Source organism: Leuciscus leuciscus, assembly GCF_965113295.1.
Source record: "Leuciscus leuciscus genome assembly, chromosome: 1".
Classification (NCBI taxonomy): domain Eukaryota; kingdom Metazoa; phylum Chordata; class Actinopteri; order Cypriniformes; family Leuciscidae; genus Leuciscus; species Leuciscus leuciscus.
In genome coordinates, this window is record NC_138725.1 from 48,068,123 (window position 1) to 48,087,606 (window position 19,484).

The following is a 19,484-nucleotide window of genomic DNA, read 5'->3' on the forward strand; positions in this document are numbered from 1 at the left end:
GAACGGTTAAAGGGATAGTTCACTTTGAAATTAATTTTTGGTATGTTTTAGCTTACATCAAGGGCATCCAAGATGTAGGTGTCTTTTTTTCCGCAGTAGTTTCAATTTTGATATTTTTAGGTCAAACCGTTCTCGTCTGTCAGTCATATAATGCAGGTCGATGGTCATTATCTCAAAACACAAGCACAGAGTCCAAATTAAAACAATTCCCCGTCGTCCAAATTAAACAATTCCCCATCGTAAGTACACATTGATGGCCTAAGACACGAAACGAGCGGTTTGTGTGAGAAAACGAACAGTATTTATATCGTTTTTACCTCTTATACGCAGCCATGTCCGAGTGATCTGATCTGACGTGTGCGCAGACTGGTGCATAGATATATACACACTAGATGTCACTCGGACATGGCTGCGTATACGAGATAAAAACGATATAAATACTGTTCGTTTTCTCACACAAACCGCTCGTTTCGCATCACCTAAAAATATCAAAATTGAAACTACTGCGGAAAAAAAGACACCTACATCTTGGATGCCCTTGAGGTAAGCTAAAACATACCAAAAATTAATTTCAAAGTGAACTATCCCTTTAAGATAAAAATTTGTACACATGCTGCTGTCCCGAGAATTTTAGGTTTCTTTCGCTTCCCCCCCCCCCCCCCCCCACCCCCAGAATGGCTGCATATGGGCACTGGAACAATCCTTCCTAAAAACGCATTAAACTTTCGTTTACAAAGACGTGAAACTCACCGAGTGGTCAGGGGTGTTCACTGATATGCTCACACAAAAATCGCTGCAAAAGATGCTTTCAAACAGGTTTTATCGTAGTTTTTGTCCAACTCCATTGACTTGTATTGGATGTCCACTGACTTGTATTGGATGTGCTGTGAGGTACGCTATTACTCCGCCACCAACTGGGCTGGAGTGTCAATTATTCAAGCTCTCAACGAATGGTAAAACATCTGTTGGAAAGCATCTTTTGCAGCGATTTTTGTGTGAGCATATCAGTGAACACCCCTGACCACTCGGTGAGTTTCACGTCTTTGTAAACGAAAGTTTAATGCGTTTTTAGGAAGGATTGTTCCAGTGCCCATATGCAGCCATTCTGGGGGTGGGGGGGAAAGCGAAAGAAACCTAAAATTCTCGGGACAGCAGCATGTGTACAAATTTTAATCTTAACCGTTCTATTTCATCAGAAACGATCTGTAAACAGGGCTTTAAGTGTAAAATACCGAACTTGTCCTTTAAATGAGTTAAAGAAGTGTTAAATGAACGTAAAGAGTTGTGAGAAAATAGGATGTGTGTCAGATCTGCGTCAACTCTTAAAGTGACAGCAGCCTAATAAACTTGTTGTTGTCTGTGTCATTAATAGGGCTGGGGAAAAAATAGATTTATTTATTTATATTTTACAATTTCAAAATCGATAAAAAAATAAAATAAATAAAAATTCCAGAATCGATATTAATCCATATTAAATTTGTTTTATTTTAGTCCTTGTGTATAGACAAAGTTGCCTCTTTTATTTCAACAGAGGGCAGGGCTCGACAATAAGGACTATTCGATGGCAGGGGGCCAGCGTAAAGTACTCTGGACAGTTAGCGTAAACTTCGCTCAGGACTGTTAACGCAACTGTCACTTGCCCTATTGAGCAAGTGCTGCATCACGAAAGTTTACCAATTGCACGTGTTTTTAAGCCTTGCAAATTTAAATATTAAAGCGCAAGAGGACTCAAAAGAGAACTTAATTAAATAGAGTGAAAAGTTTTGTGTGCATGCATGCCCAGAAAGCCGCTTCTCAGATAGCGTGTGAATGCTGAATTGAGCTCTCTTTCACATCATCTTGCGCTTGAAGGGACATATTCACACAAAATTACATAAAAAAATGCTGATCTCGGCAAGTATTCTGGAAACAGTCCGTTATATCTTAAGTAAACAAAAACAGTTGAGAAATAAAACGCAATGTGTAACAGTATATTGGATCTGTGCTGCTCTTAAAGGGACAGCAGCCTAATAAACCTGCTGATGTCTTGGTTTTAATGTTAATCAAACAACAAAGGACACAGAATTAAAATCCCTCACTGCTCTTGCATGAATAACTTTTGTAACTTTAATAAGGATTGATCTACATTTAATTTATAATGAAGACTATGCAGTGCTGTTTTACATTTAATTATTCATTTCCTGAAAATTACTGTTGCTGAAAAACATGAAGTGTTTATTTTATTTATGTTTGTTCTATTGTAGTTGTACTACTGCTCGTAATTTGATTATTTGTTATATTATTTTATTACTGACAGTTTACTTGTTTTGTTTTTTTAACAATAGGCTTTATGAAATTTATTTGAGTTAGGGCTTGTAGATTTTTGTGTCACAACCTTATTTATTGAGGTTATGGGTCAAAAACAACGAAGTCTATAACTAGGTCTGTTTTATTTATTTAATTTATTTGTTACTTTTTTGTGGTGGGGCCAGTGTAAATTTTGGCAGGGCAGGTTTATTTCTTACCCGTGGTCACGAGAAAGTGACAATTTTAGGCACAATATTGTCTTTTTGCTCTTTCACCAATGAAAATAGTTCCAAACATGCAAACGACCAACGGTCTCAACAACCATTGTCTGTCTCCAAGTAATTCGCATTTTTGAATGAATCAATGATCCATTCATAAAGACAGTAATTTCCTTAGTTTCTCAATGATTCAGCCATTTGAACGAATCTGCTGAATAAACTACTCAATGACTCACTCATTGAGACAGTCACTTGCTGCCGCCTACTGGCATTTTTCGACCGCAAACCGGCTAGGTGTGACCATTTTTGAACAGTCGGGTTTAAATTTAAAAAACATTTTAAAATAAGTTTTCAAGTGAAGCTTATATTTTGTTGTATTCACAAACATTACATCACCCAAAACAATTAAAAAATGGTATGGTTTTGGCATCAAATCCCTGATATGGACAGACAGACACACCCTATCACTCATGCATACCCAGTATCAAAGAGAAACCGAAACGGTCATGAGATCCTCTGGGTCACACCACATAAAAGCATTCACTGTGCTTTTTTAGTGCATTTGCTAAGGAAGAACAACTCTTTCATTTCTTTCTCCATCCCTCTGTCCTCGCCCAGTTCCCCCTCTACTTTCTCCCCTGCACTTGACTTATGGCCTGGTGATATGCTGTATTGATGCAGTATTGTTGTCTCTGTTCAGTGGTTGTGTGGTAGAATAACATGCATATGAGCCATTCTTCCCTGCAGAAAATCACTTTGTCTCTTGTTGCGCTAAGAGCAGAGCTGAGATGTACAAAGTGTTACATTTCATGTTGACTTTTCTTATTAAAGAGTTAGTTCACCCAAAAATTTAAATTCTGTCAGTAATTACTCACCCTCATGTTGTTCCAACCCCGTAAGACTTTCGTATTTTTCGCTACACCATCACACACATGACCAGCGTCGGCCAATAGTGAGCCTACATTCTGGCGTACAACCCAGAAGCGCTGCGCTGCGCTGTTTATACTACGTGAACTCACTCAGAGGCCCACTCAGAGGCTCTTATCATCCCAGCAGGATGCATGTGTGCAGCAGTCACGCTGCAAAGCCTGCAGGAAATAAAGCACACAATGAGGAATGCAAGTATGTGTCATCCTCTTAGTGCATCAGTAGTAAGAGCAGAACAAAATGTAGTGAATCATAGCCTGAAAGAATGTTTAGATTTCTGAGCACATTTCAAAATAACAGTGATTTATTTATTTTTAACAAAAATATCTTTCTTTTGTTTTTTCTCTTTATTCCTCATTGCAACTTCTGTGCAATGAGAGGTTTTGTATGTTTGCACACAAACATGCAAATTGATCTGCCCTCATGTAAATCAGTACGAGATGTTCTCAACAAGGTGAAAGGAGGCAAACTTAGCTGACACCTGTCTGACACGCTGCCTTGTTAAAATTACCTTTACAAATCATTTTAGCAGAAAGGTTTAGATTTAAAGCAAACAGTGAAGGTTTGTGGCAGCTAACTCTTGCAAGGTCATTCGGCCCATCAGGCAAGTATTTGAGTCTCTCCCTAGAGACTGCTTTTATTGTGAACATTTGCACACGCGCACACTCTAGACCACTGGCCTGCAGCTGTTAAGCTCTGCTACTCAAGTGCTGAAGTCAGCGTTGTGTAAAAGCCCAAGATCTTAATCCAGTTCTCAGTGTGCATAAATGGGAAAGGCATAATATCGGTTTTCATTGCTCCCAGTGACCGCTTCCCATGGACATGAACATCCCATTTCAACCATAGTAGGAAAAATAACAAAATAGCAGGATCATTTTTTTAATACTTTTATGTTGTAAAGATGCATTAAGTTGATTGGAAGTGATCGTAAAGACAAAATAAATTGTAATAATACTTCATAATATTACTGTTTTTACTGTATTCTTGATGAAATAAGCAGCTTTAAGCATTTCAGACTTTTAAAAACTTTTTTTTTAAAGACGCCAAACTTTTGAATGAAAGTGTACATGCTGTTAGAATAATGTTGAAAATATATATTTATATCTGCTCTAAAATGGCTTAAAAGGGTGCGATCAGAAGAACTAACATTTTTAGCATAGCTATTTTTGCTGCTGAGGTTTAAATCAGAGACCATTTTAAATATCTCCTTCGTTTTGCTCTTATAATCACAAGTTGCAGTAGAAAGAGGTTATTTGCCCTTTATGAAGCTTAATGGGCCAACAAAATCATTGTGATGTTCACCATATTTATTCATTTTTATATTACCAGCACTACTTCACAGAGAGACAGCGTTTCCCTAAGCGGTGACAACAGAAACCAGAACAGCATCTCTCTTTTTCCCCTTTACCATAATTCACACTCCATTTGCTGCTTTCTTAAAACTCGCAGTGCGGAGAACCCAGAGGAAGTAGCCGAAGCCAGAGGTTGTCATCCCAGCCAAGTCAAGTGTGTGACAGATTAGGAATGTTTCCAGTGCTCCCCGGCACCACCCATCTGTTTTGTAGCTTGGCAAGACACTCAAAAGATCAGAGTTTTGTCCTTTCTTGGTTGTCATCTTCCTTTCATCACACTGTTTGTGTTTAATACACACAGCAGATTGAGTGTCTGAAGTTTGTTTGCAGTAAAAGAGATTTTCCATCGAGCTTGAGGAAGTAGATTAGTTCCATCTTGCAGGAGAGAAATGAGAGGAGGGGTAGAGTGAGAGCTTGTGGAAAGCATGTACACCAAATTACATGCCAAATTGCTTTGGTGGAATCTGCAAAGAAAATGACTCAATGTGTCATAAAAAAGGGACCATATATGTTTTGACCCAGTCAAGTGGTCATGTTGGGAATTGGGAACACTCACTCTTAGTGCAAAGGACTCAGCTGCATATATACCATACAAACCCACACACAATCAAAAAAGCACACAAACGCCTGTTCACCCATTATGGTGCTCATGCCATGATGTTTGAACCTTATCCTTTTCCTTTTCTCTCTATCTTTTGGAAAGAGCCTTGGTACTGAGTGTGAACTTACTGAAATGTCTCCCCAAATGCTTTGAGTTTCCATTGTATTGACTCTGTTTTTTTACTCTTCTTTCTTTTTTTTACTCTTGTTTTTAGGTAAGGTTTGTAGGACCTCCCCCACTGTATGTTTGTGTGTATGTTTGAGTAAGTGTGAGTGTGCGTGTGGATGTTTTTTCTTGTAAATAATACAAAATAACTCTCCCCCTTTTACAGTGTAGCCTAACGGCCTTTCTTAGTTCTTCTCTATACGCTTACAATCACTAAACGCTCTCTGCTCAAAATACCAGCGCTACGATTTGAAACTCATACCAAAATGGAATCAGTAAATATTTTGAAGAAATTGCCCATTTTTTTTTCCTCTTGATTGTTCAGAATTCACCCATGTTAGAATAGTACTTGTATATATTAGTTTAATGTATGTTTGGCTGCGATGGGGGTGTTTTGATTGGCTGAGAAGATGAGATGGGGCCCTCTGATTGGCTGTGAACATGATTCTGCCTCTTTCCCATGATTCCCCTGAATGGCTTGCCAGAATGAGCCTCAATCTCCTGCCCATTCTCCCCCTCCTTCCGCCTTCGATCGGTCTATCTGCCTGCGTCCACTTTTGTGAAGTGAATGTACACATGTGGTACATGTGGGAGTGGAAATTGTGTGTGTTGAGAGTGTGTGTATGTGTCACCAAAACAAAGGGTGGGGGCTCAGGTGTTTTAGCTTGCAGGGAGAAGTCTTCACACCATCCCACCTGCATCCCACTTCTCCTCTTATAAATGTACTTGTGAAAGCCTCACCTGACCTGACCCATCTCCTTCCCCCTCTCCTGCAGAGCATGCTGGCTGTAGAGACCCAGTCTTGTGAAACTGAGTTTTAAGCAACGCAAAAGACCACAAAACGGATTGGAATTGATTCTAGATCAATGGCGAGATGAAAATGACTGAAATAGATCTAGTCTTCTAAAGAGGCCAGAGTCCTGCTGGCCGATAAGAACGATGCGCTGCTAAAAGCTCACTCACAGCGTATGCTTCTCATAGCTCATACAGCTGCGTGATGAAGTATGTATACAACAGCCTCTCTGTCTCAAACACATTCATGTGGAGACTTGGACCCGCATGGGGATTGGAGAAAGGGGGAAATGGGGAGGAGAGTGCTCCTTTTTGGATTGAGTGATGGTTTGATACATTTATGTTCAAAGACAATCATCAAAGAGAGTGGAAACTCCTCCTTGCTTTGTCATCGAGGAACCCAAAAGCCTGAAACAATAGTACCAGAAATTAGCAGTTAAAGAGGAGGAGAGTCAGGGATGGTGAGAGGGTATCCCTGTAATCACCCAGGCCCATTGGTAGGGGGTACACCAAAGCCCCTGCCCCCAAACCCACCCCTAACCCTTTACCCCTTACCCCTTACCCCTGAACGCTCTCTTTGTGCCTCAATCTTCCTGCTTAACCAATTGGTGTTTCTTTTTTGCAGCATTATGATCCTGGCCATGTTGTGCTGATGGTAAACTTAGTGGTAAATGTTATTTTTACCCCTGATTGAATTGGTTATTTTCTTTTGATTTATTCTTTCATTTTTGTTTTGTTTTGTTTTTTTGTTTGTTTTTTGTTGGATTTTACTTCCCCCCCCCCCCCCATTTCTTGTTTTGATATGACTCTCATCATCAGAGCACCAGTGTTTAATAGGCTTAAACTGTCTCTACCTCTCTTTGTATTAGTCTTCATTCTGCTGCCCGTCTCTTAGTGTTCAATATGCACTCTTCTAGAACACTCTCATTCTGTTTGTTTTCAGTTTTTTGGGGGATATTTAGATTCACTTCCCCTTTTTTGTTGCATTGCACCTTTTTGTCCAGTCTCGTTATGTTCTTTCACTGGAATGCATAATGCTAGTCTTGACCTCACGTTGTTCCCAAAGACTGATTGTTTGGGAGGGGAAATGATCGTTGATTTGGGGACCTGGTTTTGGGATTCCCCCCTACCTTTAAAAGATAATTCTCAGACATACTCTAACATACTCAGAGACAATCAATGCTAATCATTACAAAAACATTCCATGTTTCCAATTAGATATGGTAGAATGTTGAAATACACTAAAACCATATTAGGTATCTGGTTATAGTGTCTTTTAACGGCCTGCTTCTGTTTAATTTATTATATACAGTTTCTCTATTTTGATAATAAACACTCTTGTGCACCCTGGTGGTAGTATGAATCCCTCAGTGCACTTTCCTGGAGGCTCTGGTGGGGGCTGGAATCCCTTCAGGACCTTATCGTTCCGCACATGCTCCTTTATCACTTTCTTATTGGAACAATTATACCACTGGGCTGAAGCTCCAGTCTCTCACAAATTAAAAAAAATTGAAATGTCTTAAATGTGCAAATTGTAATGTCTCTTTCTGCTCAAGGGCTGTTTTTGTCAGTTTCAAATCTGTGTTTCAATGCTTAAGGGTATTTAGGCATCACACAATTGTATTTTACATGGGCAATGGATAAATAATTTTAAGAAATCACACATTTTTTTTTGTCAAATTCCTAGCCCTTAGTTACGTTAAGTTACTCCTGGTGCCAGTTGCATAAACAGCCATTATGTCAAGACTGTGTCTTAAGAACTAGTATGACCAACTAGTTAGTTTGGGGTAATCTGTCTTATTTTTTGGAATCAAATTAGACCAGTCTACATTTTTAAGTAACTTTTTTTTTAAGTTGTGAATAGTAAAAAAAATGTATGACTAACTTGTAAGACTAGTCTTAGCAGTTCTTGCAACTGGCCCTTGTTGTTATTCACAAATTTGTCTTGCCTTGTCACTATTACATCAGCCCAAGGGTATGATCTGATCCTGCTTTTAAAACTTGAACTCCCCGCAAAACAATGACAAAAAAGAGGAAGACTGACAGAAAAAAAACTGAAATCCAAACGATTGATTGGAGTCTGATTGACTGTGACCATGGTGCTAGCCTGTGCAGCCGCAAATTAGTATGATTTCTGTTTTTGTGCCTTTTCTCCTTTATTTGAACCCCCCACCCTTTCCTGTCTCTGTGTCTGTATGTTTGCCACCCCATCCCCACACTCTCCCAGGTAAGTACATCCTTTCCCCAACCCTGCACTGTCACCATGGCAACCTCTGGCCTTTGACGTCACTTTGCTGCTGTAGCTCAGTGCTTGTGTCCTTATTCTCTCTGTTTTCCGTCTTTCACTCCCTGTGTCTCTTTCTTTCTCTCACTCTCTCTCTGCTTCGTTTGGCTGGTTATGAGTGGATTAAGCAATTATGTGTCAATCTTCAATGTAGTTTTGATTGTCTTTTTTGTTTCATTCTGATTTGTGTTCATTTTTTCTGATGTTACTTTTCCTCTGATCTAGGTCTTTTCACAGCTTGTGTATATAAAACGTATGAACAGTAAAAGAAAGTACTATTTCAGGATATCATATGGGACATAAACCTCATTTGCATCCAGGTGTGGCCTGTAGCCAGGTAGGAAAGTTGATGAGCAGCTCGGAGAGGGTTTAGATCTAGATAAATTGGTGTAAATAGGAGAATATTATGAGACACACTTCGGATCAGGTAGTCAGTGTTGCCGCAGTACTGTGAAAATATGCAGTGAATGCTGATATCTCCTCCCTCTCTTAAACACTCCTTCCAGCAACCCAAATGCCTCTGTCATCTCAGTTAAGAACATGAGTAGGACAGAACACAATCCATACAGCATTGAGACTTGACTAAAAAGAGTGGGAGGGTGATAACAGGAAAAAAATTGAGAAAGAAAGAAATAAGACCTCCTTAAGCAGGCCACTGTAGGGCCACTGCGGCAAATTCAGTGAAATCTTACGTCCAACCTTCCCCTCCTTGTTTTCTGTCCCTTGCTTCTTTCAGTGGAAGCTTCTTGTACTTTTTTCAGCGTATGCCGTTCATTACAAAATAAATTGGCAGCAAACTCAAATAGTAAACGATTAAAACTAGCCTTAGTTCATTTTGCAAGTCATATTGCAGCACCTGGAATGGCCTTTTAGAGGAGAGCTGCACATGAAGCTGTGAGAATGGCTAGAGTTTGGTTCACTGTAGCTTTCTGGTCTCTTGCACTTGAAGGCAGTCTCTCTAACCCAGCACCCTGTGCTCTAAGCAGGCTGTCCCGCCCCGAGTTTTCTCTTATATCTGAACAAAAGTCTAACCTCTGTCCTATGTCTCTCTCTTTTTGCCTCTCCCCCCCAACCTCATAGGACGAACTGATCCAGTGCCCATCGTCCTCAAATATGACGTCATGGGAATGGGGCGAATGGAAATGGAGGTGACGATTGTTGTTTTTGCTTTGTTTTCTTTCTGAATGTTAATTTTAATGTATTCACTTCTAACCTATGTGTGCCCACAGCTGGACTATGCAGAAGATGCCACAGAGAAGCGGCGGGTTTTGGAAGTGGAAAAAGAAGACACAGAGGAACTCCGTCAAAAATACAAGGTGAAATTCTACAACAACTTAAAGTTTACCTTAATTGCAGCGAGTCTATGACGGATTTCCGTCAATTGCAGGGTTCCCGCCTTTAGGCCGTAAATATGCTTACATTTCTCAAATAGTGTAATAAATGTCTTAATTTCAGGTTGAATAGGTCTTAAATTAAGGAAAGATGAGGTGTATTCACCCTGCTGAGGGGGATGTGATCAAAGCCTGAAGTGGAGCGAAAGCATATTCCTCTCTGCACTCTAAGCGTTCTGTATATATATTTCGGTTCATTTATGAGACGCTCTCCAGTTCACGTGCAGTGCAATATCGTGCCGGCGCCTCCATGTCCTGATTATATTGTCTGCGATATTTGCTTCTCATTTATTAAGTCTAGGCAATTGCTTGATAAAACATAGATTAAAATCAAGATACAATTAATACCAAACGAAATTCACTTTAAAGAGAGGTTTTATACAAAACAAAACTTAATGAAGTGGTCAAAATCATGTCTGACCCACTCCATATGTCTCCCGATATATTACGCATCTAATGATCCTATCTTAGTCAAGTCTTGCTCAGTAAGACTGGCTCACGCGAGTCTGGCCTTCGAGATGTAAGTAGCTAAACCAAACAACTGTTTACGATAAAAGTATTAAACGAGTAACAGAAACAATCAGTTTGCAAAGACTGTATCAATCAAAGCACAGCTTTGGGAAGATAAGATATACAGGTAAAGATTAGGAGATGAGAGAGGAAGAGCAGGTATTGCATACTGTGCCCATGAAATTAACATTATTACAATGTATTCCTATTTAACAAATATAAATGTTCTTTGCTAATTACAGTGGAAAATATAAGCTCGATTTAACAACACAAGCACCTATTAATTATAATGCCATAATAGTAGTATTGTATAAATATTCATATTTGTATATGGTCCTTGAATGTTATATTTCACCAGTATCAGTATTGGGAGTGTTTGCAACTTGCATCATTAAGCAAGTAGGTGGCGACAAGTGACTGTCTTCATGAGTGAACAATTTAACCATTAAATGAACAGATTAGTCCAAAAACAAGTTGCTGAAACCAATCTTTGATGCTCATATAAAGTGCTCATTTGCCTCTGGACACAGAAGTATTGCATTGGCATTTGATTGAAATGTAACATCTATGCAAATGTGTAAATAATAGAAACGCAGTTCAAAATGGCCTTTCTTTAAATCAAATGTTCTTTGAGTATTTCATTTGTGAAGGTAAAGCATGTACTCCCTATACTCCTAATTACAAGAAGAAAAAACTGCTCTTAAACTGGGTGTGTGACAGGCTGTGGAATGGGGTTTGGCCGAGGAAAGTTTTTCAGTCAATTTTCTTTTTTTTGCTTTAACCCCTGATGACAGCAACAGGGTTCAATGCCTTTTTCCTGTTAGTCTTAAACATCCTATACACATAATTTCTCTTTCCTTACAGTTCTTCCTAATTCCCTAATTTTCCGTAGATTAAATGCAAGTCTTATCTAGTTAAAATTCAGTGAATGTTTGAGATTGATTCGTCACAGTTACTACTCTTATACGAATAGAAAGCTACTCTTGTTCCAGTGGAGCTCAACCAAATACAAACAGACATACAAAAACATCATTGAGGATAACTGTGTATAACTCTCTAAAGCCGTTTGAGGTTATAAGCATGTTAATATACTTATAATGAATATGATGTTATTAATCTCCTTCACACAAACTTGATGTCTTTCTTGACAAACTATCCTACATGTACAGTACATTATAATGTTCATATACCGTTCTCCCAAATGCCAATGTTGCCTATGCAGGCCAGTTTTCCACACCCAATCAACCTTAAGCCCAATTTATACTTCTGCGTCGAACTCATGCCGTAGCTGTGTTGTAGGCTGTGTGTAGCACGGTTAGCCTATGGCGTACCCTAACGTGCACCTCTCCAAAAATGTAACAACGTGTCAATTCTACGCAGACCGCAAGGGCTGTGATTGGTCTGCTAAAACCCCTCCCTCGGGTTTAAAATGCACGTGTAATTGCATGTCAACGCGGACAACGATGCAGAAACATAAATGAAAACCGATGCCTACAATTGGGCCTTAATTTCAATTTAATGTTTTATGATATGTTGTTCTGATTTGTAGGATTATGCGGAGAAGGAAAAAGCTATTGCCAAAGCTCTAGAGGAACTGAGGGCCAACTTCTACTGTGAACTGTGTGATAAGCAATATCAGAAACATCAGGAGTTTGACAATCACATCAACTCCTACGATCATGCACACAAGCAGGTAGGAGAGATTCACATAGGCATGACTGTACTGAACAACATTTAAACATGCCATAATTTTCTTAACATTCAACATGTCTTTTTCACGTGTGCAGCTGCAGCTCGAAACATTTTCAGTAAATTCTTATTCCTCTCTGTCTAATCCAACAGAGACTGAAGGAGCTGAAGCAGAGAGAGTTTGCGCGAAATGTGTCTTCTCGTTCCAAAAAAGATTGCAGAAAACAGGAGAGGATGCTGCGACGGCTTCATGAACTGGCCGAACAGAGGAAACAGCAAGAATAGTTAGTAAAATTCTGAGTCTGTCTTCTAATCTTTTTTTGGAAGTGTTGCCAGTCATAGCACAGGGTCTCATTCTTTTATTTATTTTGCAGTGTCGCTGGTAGTGGCCCTATGTTTAAGACCACCACAGTGGCAGTAGATGGGGAAAAGGGGGAAGACTCCATGGATGGTGTGCCTATGACAGTGGATACCAACACAGAGGCTATTGAAGATAAGGGAATCTGTAGTGTTAGTGATCAAGACTCCCCTAGAACAGGCCCTACCATCAGCTTTGGGTTTAACAAGACTAGTTCTTCTCCAACACCCTCTGGAGGCTCACAGGCTCCCAAAGTCAGTGTATCCTTCTCTTTTGCTAAGAAAGCCCCAGTCAAACTTGAGACAGTTGCAGCTTTCTTTGTAGACCATGGTGAAGAGACGGTGGAAGGAGAAGAAGGTCAGGAAGAGGGAGGAGAAAAGACTGAAGGAGAGGATGTAGTTGTGGCATCTACCACTGATATCTCCCAAGCAGCAGGAGGAGGAGGAGGAGGAGGAGGAGGAGGAGGAGGCGGCGGAGGAGGAGGAGGAGGTGGCGGAGTTGGAGGAGGTGGTGCAGGGGTGGGTGAGGGTGAAGAAGAGCAGTCACAACCAGATGATGGAGCAGCCCTGGCCTCTACTTTGAACAAGCTGAAGATGATGATGAAAAAGGAGGAAGGTTACTCTGGACAGGAGCCACAGTATTACCATTATGTACCTCCTGCACATTGTCGGGTCAAGCCCCATTTCCAGTTTCTGCTTTTCATGAAGGCTACAGACCAGTGTGATAGCAAGGAGGAGGATGAGGATGGAGCGAAAGATGAGAAGGCAGCAGCAGGTACCGTTGGAGAGCAAGTCAGCTGCTGCACATCTGAAAAAGACACAGAGATCGAACCTACACAGGCCCAAAACACAAATCCCTCTCCCATATCAGCTGAAGTGAAGACAGTGGAAGAATCAGGAAGTACGGCTGCAGGGCAAAGTGATACAGCAGTAGTAGTTGGCACGTACCAACCAGCTGATAACAAGCAAGGGATATCCGAGTCTCCAGACACAGGTCCACTCATGGCAACTGGGCCTTTCTTTCCTGTGTTAAGTAAGGATGAAAGCACTACCTTGCAATGGCCTTCTGAATTGTTGGAATTTACCAAGGCTCAGCCATCTCTCTCCTACAGTTGTAATCCTCTTTACTTTGACTTCAAACTGTCAAGAAACAAAGGAAACTGGGCAAGCAAAAACAGCAAACCTGCCAAGGCAGTTAGCACTGTTGGACAAGAGGGGTCTAAGCCTGAAAACACAGACAGTACTCCTGACACTAGTGGAGAGACTGCTAAAACGGTTGCAGGACCCAGTACTGTTCAAAAAGAACAATCATCCTTAAAAGAGGAGGGTGCTGAGAGCGAGAACAAGGAGCAGAAATTACAAAGTAATGAAGATGTATCTGCAGGGTCTAAGAAAAAGAAAAAGAAGAAGAAACACAAGAAGTCAAGCAAGCATTCCAAGCGTAAAGAAAAAGCAGCAGTGGAGGGGGAGTTAGAGAATGAGACACCGGGAGATAAAACAAAAAAGAAGAAGAAACATAAAAGAAAGAAAAGCAAAAATAAACCACGTGGCACTGATGAAATTGAAGCAGAGGGAGGTGGAAGTAAGGAAAAAGAGAAAGACAAGGATGACAAAGATGGAGTGTCCACTGCTCAGTCATCAGAAGTAAGCACGTCCCTTGTGGGAGGAAAGAGAAAACGGTCCCACAAAATGTCTCAGTTGTCTGGAGTTGAGGAAAGCAGTGCGGTAAAGGCTAGCTCTAAAGAGGAACACAATGGTACTAAACGTCTTAAATCTGACACCAACACACCTGCTGCTTCCTGCTCTGCCTCAGCCCAAAAGAGCTTAAGTGGAGGTCGACCTCCAAGCAGTGACAGTGAGGAGGATGGTGGATCATCCTCTCAACGTTCTCGACCAGCTCGCCGTCGCTCCACACCACCACGCGAGCAGCGCAGACACCGCAGTGACGATTCTGGACGATCACGTAGTAGGTCATCACGTCGAGGAGACCACAACCATAGACGCCACAGAGGTCAAAAGTCACGCAGTCGATCCTACTCAAGTAGCTCAGAGCGTTCCTCAGCAGGGAGCAGTGCTTACAGTCGCCGTAGCCGTAGCTACTCAGACAGTTACAGTGACTACAGTGATGAAAAACGTCGCCACAGATCAAGAATACCCTCCTCAGACTCAGACTATGAGAGGCGTGGTAGTGGCCGATCTCACAGGCGGCATTACTCCTCATCTTCTTCAGAGGAAGACTCACGTTCACGTTCACGCTCACACAGCCGCAGGAAACATCATCGGCGGAGAAACCAACGGAGCAGTAGTCGCAGCTCCAGTCGTAGTAGCAGGAGTAGCAGCGCCCGTTCCTACAGACGCAGCAGCTACAGTCGCAGCCGTAGCTCTGCCAGTCGTTCATCGATCTCCACCAAGGGCTCTCCACATCGACATGGTCACAGCCGGCGATCTGACAGCTCAACACAGCGACGGGATTTTAACCGATCCAGAATCTACCGTTCTCAATCTCCTAGGTCCTCTTCCCGCACACATACCCGAAACAGCAATTCTTCATCGGTACAAGGAACTAGAAGTGGTGGTGGAGCTTCCTCAAAGGAGGGTGGAGGGGCTGCAGAACATCGAAATTCATTCACAGCTCGACAACTCTTGGAGAAAATCCAATCTAGAAAAGGAGGGGATGAATCTGGTACTGGCACTAAGACAGGCATCAAGATCAAGGACCCTCCACAGGGATACTTTGGGCCCAAGCTCCCCCCTGCCCTTGGAAACAAAAGTATGTTGTCTCTTTTTGGCAAGCTCCAAGCAGGAAAGAAGCCACCATTTCTTCCTCTTACACGTTCAACTGAGGGCGCAAAGTCTGAACTGGCGAAAAATTCTGATAGTAATGAAGTAATCCTGGTAGAACCCATTCGTGAGTTTCCCCCACCTCCTCCTCCACCTCAGCCACCAGTTCAACAACAGCAACCACAACAACAAAAGCAACCATTGGAAGAGGCTGTATCAAATGCTGCAGTGTCCGAGGAGACCAGACATCCACCCTCAGACCCTCCAGCCCTCCATGAGTCTCAGCCACAATATGAACAGGATCCAGCAATGATGATGTCACAATACCAAGGTGAGCCAATACAAGACTCCAGTAACCCCATGTTGGACGGGCATCTAATGGGGCCCGACATGGGACCTCAACCTTCTATGCACACCTATCCTGGTTACCCCCCGCCCACAATGGAGGATGGGGACATGGGCATGGAAGCTGAAGAGGATGGTCTTGCACCATTAGAAAGTCAACCAATCACCTTTACCCCAGAGGAAATGGAGAAATACAGCAAGTTACAGCAAGCAGCTCAACAGCACATTCAACAGCAACTGTTGGCCAAGCAGGTGAAGAGCTTCCCCTCAGCTGCAGCTGCTGCTGCTGCAGCTGCAGCTAACTTGGCAGCAGCGGCTAACCTTGCCCCTGCACCGCCGCCACCACCAGCTGCACTGCAGCCTATGCACATCCAGCAACCCACAGTTTCTGCAGCTTCTGCTACCTCTATTACCACAGTACAGCATGCCATCCTGCAGCACCACGCTGCTGCCATGGGGCTTCATCCCCATACCCAACATCATCATCATCACCACCCTGCCCATGCCCAGCTAGCCCAGGTGCACCACATACCTCAACATCATCTAACCCCTATCTCCTTGTCACCACTGGGCCATTCTTTGGGCCATTCACTGGGTCACTCTTTAGGACACACTGGCTTGATTCCAGCCCACCACACTGCCTTCCTTTCAGGCCAACCCATACATATTATACCAGCCTCTGCCCTTCATCACACCCCTCTTGCTCTACACCATTTCCCCCATGCTGCCCTCTACCCAACGCTCTTTGCCCCTCGGCCAGCCTCTGCTGCGGCAGCAGCTGCCCTACAGCTACACCCACTTCTGCATCCTATTTTTGCAGGGCAGGACCTTCAGCACCCTCCAAATCATGGCTCCTGAATACCGGCTTCTCTCAAAGAGAGGGCCTGGCCAAGCAACGTGTAAGGCTGAAGAGGCTGAAGAGTTTTAGCTAATGGGTGGCACAGTCTGGCGACCCATAGTCCTCTTCTGTCCTCTACGTCCTCTGCTACCTTAGAGTGACCTCAACAGGGCTGTTTAAGAGTGCATTTAAATTGAGGACAGAGTAAGATCTTGTCTGCCTTTTGAGATTGTAATGTTATGAAATTATATGTCCTGAACCAGGAGCTAGGAGGTTGGCTGAGGTATGTAACACCATATATATATATATATATATAAATATTCCCACAAGGAGTATGAGTTGGTTTATAGGCCAAGACATGGCTCTTACAACTAGGAAACCACTGCTGGCGTGTTTTCATTTTGTGTGGTATGTCAAATTTTTGTTCATTTTTTGATGTGTTTCTTGTATCCAGAAGCTCTCTTGCTGAAGCCATAATCAAAATCTTTGTTGTGGGCTTTTAGCGTGGTTGTATACAGTTGGTAATGGGTGGTCTTTGAGGGTCACTTTTGGAGACTTGATTTTCTGTGTACTAAGCATTCATGAAAATTGCAGAGTTTATGAATTAACTGATACAATATGCAAAGATAAAATTAAGCCTGCTATTCAAAAACCAGGCTGTGATAAACTGACGATTGGTGTGCTGTACGATTATCATAATATTTGGTAATTTTCAGATCATACCAATTATCAAAAACCATTGTACTATACTCTGATCAAAGGGTATCAAAAAACATGAACAAGATGATTAAAATAAAAGCCATACTCAGCACTGAACAGTGTTAAGCTATTTTTGCTGATTGGTTGTAAATCAATATAAATTATTGGAAAATAGTGGATGAAACAGACATCACACATGTTGATGTCTAAAGTTTTTATAATGTCACAGGCTGTTGAAACTGTATAACAAGTTACACTTTGGGATTTGAAGGTTCCCATCCCTTATTGAATTGTGAAATCTTGCACTGAAAAGATGTACATTGAGATGCTGTTTTTGCATCTCGTAACAACTGTATGATTGTAGTATTCTGCAATAATTTTATTTTCTATTTGATTTTAAATTATTTTCTTTGGAAAATGTTTTCTTTCTGTACACTTAGTTAAATGTAAATAAAGTTAACGTAGTGAAACTGTAAAATAAAGGTTTGTAACACCCATTTAAAAATGCTAATAAAAAAATTATGACATAAAAAATGTGGGGGAAAAATTATGTTAACATGATCAGGGCTGGTACTACAGAGGTAAGGAGCGTGTTTGAACTTTGGAGGGACAGAGAATGTGGCAAAACTTTTGGTGACGTACTGTAAATGGCAGCGGTGACATTAGCTTTTTTTAATTCCTCCTTGATGCATCAGCAAATAAAGACTTTTGACTTGTAATTCTGGTGTACAGGTGTGATGATTATTACTTTATCCATGTTTATTCCTTTTTCACAGAATACAAATGTTCCTAATGCAAACCACCCCCTCAAGCTGCAGAATTTTACATGAACATTTCAGGTTAACCTATAACATTCCCAAAAAAACAACAGGAAGATATAGAAATATAAATAAATAAAATTGTGATTTAACAAACCAACCATGACCTGTCTCTCACTGTTTAGTGGCGAACCCCGGGAATTGCAAAACCAGCTGCAAGCCATCAGAAAGTGGCAGTAAGTCAGACAAATTGCAAGGTCATCTATGCCTGAATTTGACTTCATTGGGGAAAATAAATAAGCTCTGGTATACATAGAAATAACCTGATAAAATAACAGTCAGCCATAAAAGTAGTCTATGCCTATCCTCACCCACTAAGAAAGGTTCTACTGGCCGTGTACTGATTAATAACCTTTTTTCAATGTTACTTGCCAAACTATTTATGAACGCACTATGATCAAAACCCACACAAAGAGCACCTTCTGGGATGGATTACCTTACTGTGGAAACCATATAAATGAACTTGAACTTGTAACACTGGTTTCTTTATTGTAGGTAGATTTTAGTGATATATTTACTTAAGGGTTTGGCAGAATAGGCCCTAATTTATCACCCCAATGAAGTTCACCCAAATTACACTAGATGGCATTGTTGGATGGTACTTCACTTGCCTTAGATTGGCTTTAGTTATCAAAAATCTGTCTTGTTGCAAAGTTTTCACCAGAAACCATATAGGAAGTAATATTTTATGTTAAATATCATCACCTTCCTAAAATAATTGGCCATGTCATTTTTTCAGAATAAAAAGTCACACTCTCGACATAGGCCATTATACTACAGGCCATTATACTACAGGCCAGGGGTAGAATTGCATGATCTGTTCAACTGAGGATGTGTGCGAGTTTACCAGAGGTGGCCAGGATCATGAGGAGATGCAAAATAATAAAAAATCTTTTTTGTCAAAAAATGACTTGGCCAATTATTTTAGGAAGGTGACGATATAAGATCTTTCAGTTACAAATGCTGCCTGCTTGTTAGATTATGGAGGCAGTTTTTTAATACCTTAAAATGTGTTTGAGCAAATATAAGCATTAATGACTATGTACATTTGTAACATATCTTCTTTCTAATCCTCAAGTCTGTCAATTTGTGACTATGGAAAAGAACTGCAGGTGACTCTTTTTCTACTTTCACATCATTTTTATCTCATTTTCACACACAAAAAAAGCATAATTATTGAGCATTATTATTATAAACAAATAATTAAAATAAACTAGCAGTTAAGCCTATATTAGGAACTGATGTCACATTATGGTATCTTTTTCGTCTTGTCAACGAACCTGCTGTCAACAGTGGCAAACACATAAATGTTGTGACTGTTCCAGGGGGACATTGTTGGGGATTATGCTGCTGGGGTCCTGAGCATGTGTGAATGTGCGCACACAGAGCGTCAAGATCCATGCAGCAGATGTCCAATAAGACGTCTCATTT

General features: G+C 41.1%; 1 protein-coding gene across 5 annotated transcripts in view; it reads left to right on the forward strand.

Annotated features, from left to right (window-relative positions):
* Nucleotides 1–17,954, forward strand: part of gpatch8 (G patch domain containing 8) — a 47,329-nt gene extending 29,375 nt beyond the window's left edge. For 3 of the 5 annotated variants that reach the window (XM_082166228.1, XM_082166229.1, XM_082166230.1), the window contains 5 exons: nt 9,706–9,773; nt 9,855–9,941; nt 12,076–12,219; nt 12,369–12,499; nt 12,590–17,954. In XM_082166228.1, coding sequence (XP_082022354.1) covers nt 9,706–9,773; nt 9,855–9,941; nt 12,076–12,219; nt 12,369–12,499; nt 12,590–16,556 — 4,397 coding nt within the window. In that variant the 3' untranslated portion in view covers nt 16,557–17,954. Of the gene's footprint in view, nt 1–675; nt 7,009–9,705; nt 9,774–9,854; nt 9,942–12,075; nt 12,220–12,368; nt 12,500–12,589 lie in introns of those variants that run through there. The other 2 variants (XM_082166231.1, XM_082166232.1) reach the window with 2 other exon arrangements.
* The last annotated feature ends 1,530 nt before the right edge of the window (nt 17,955–19,484 follow it).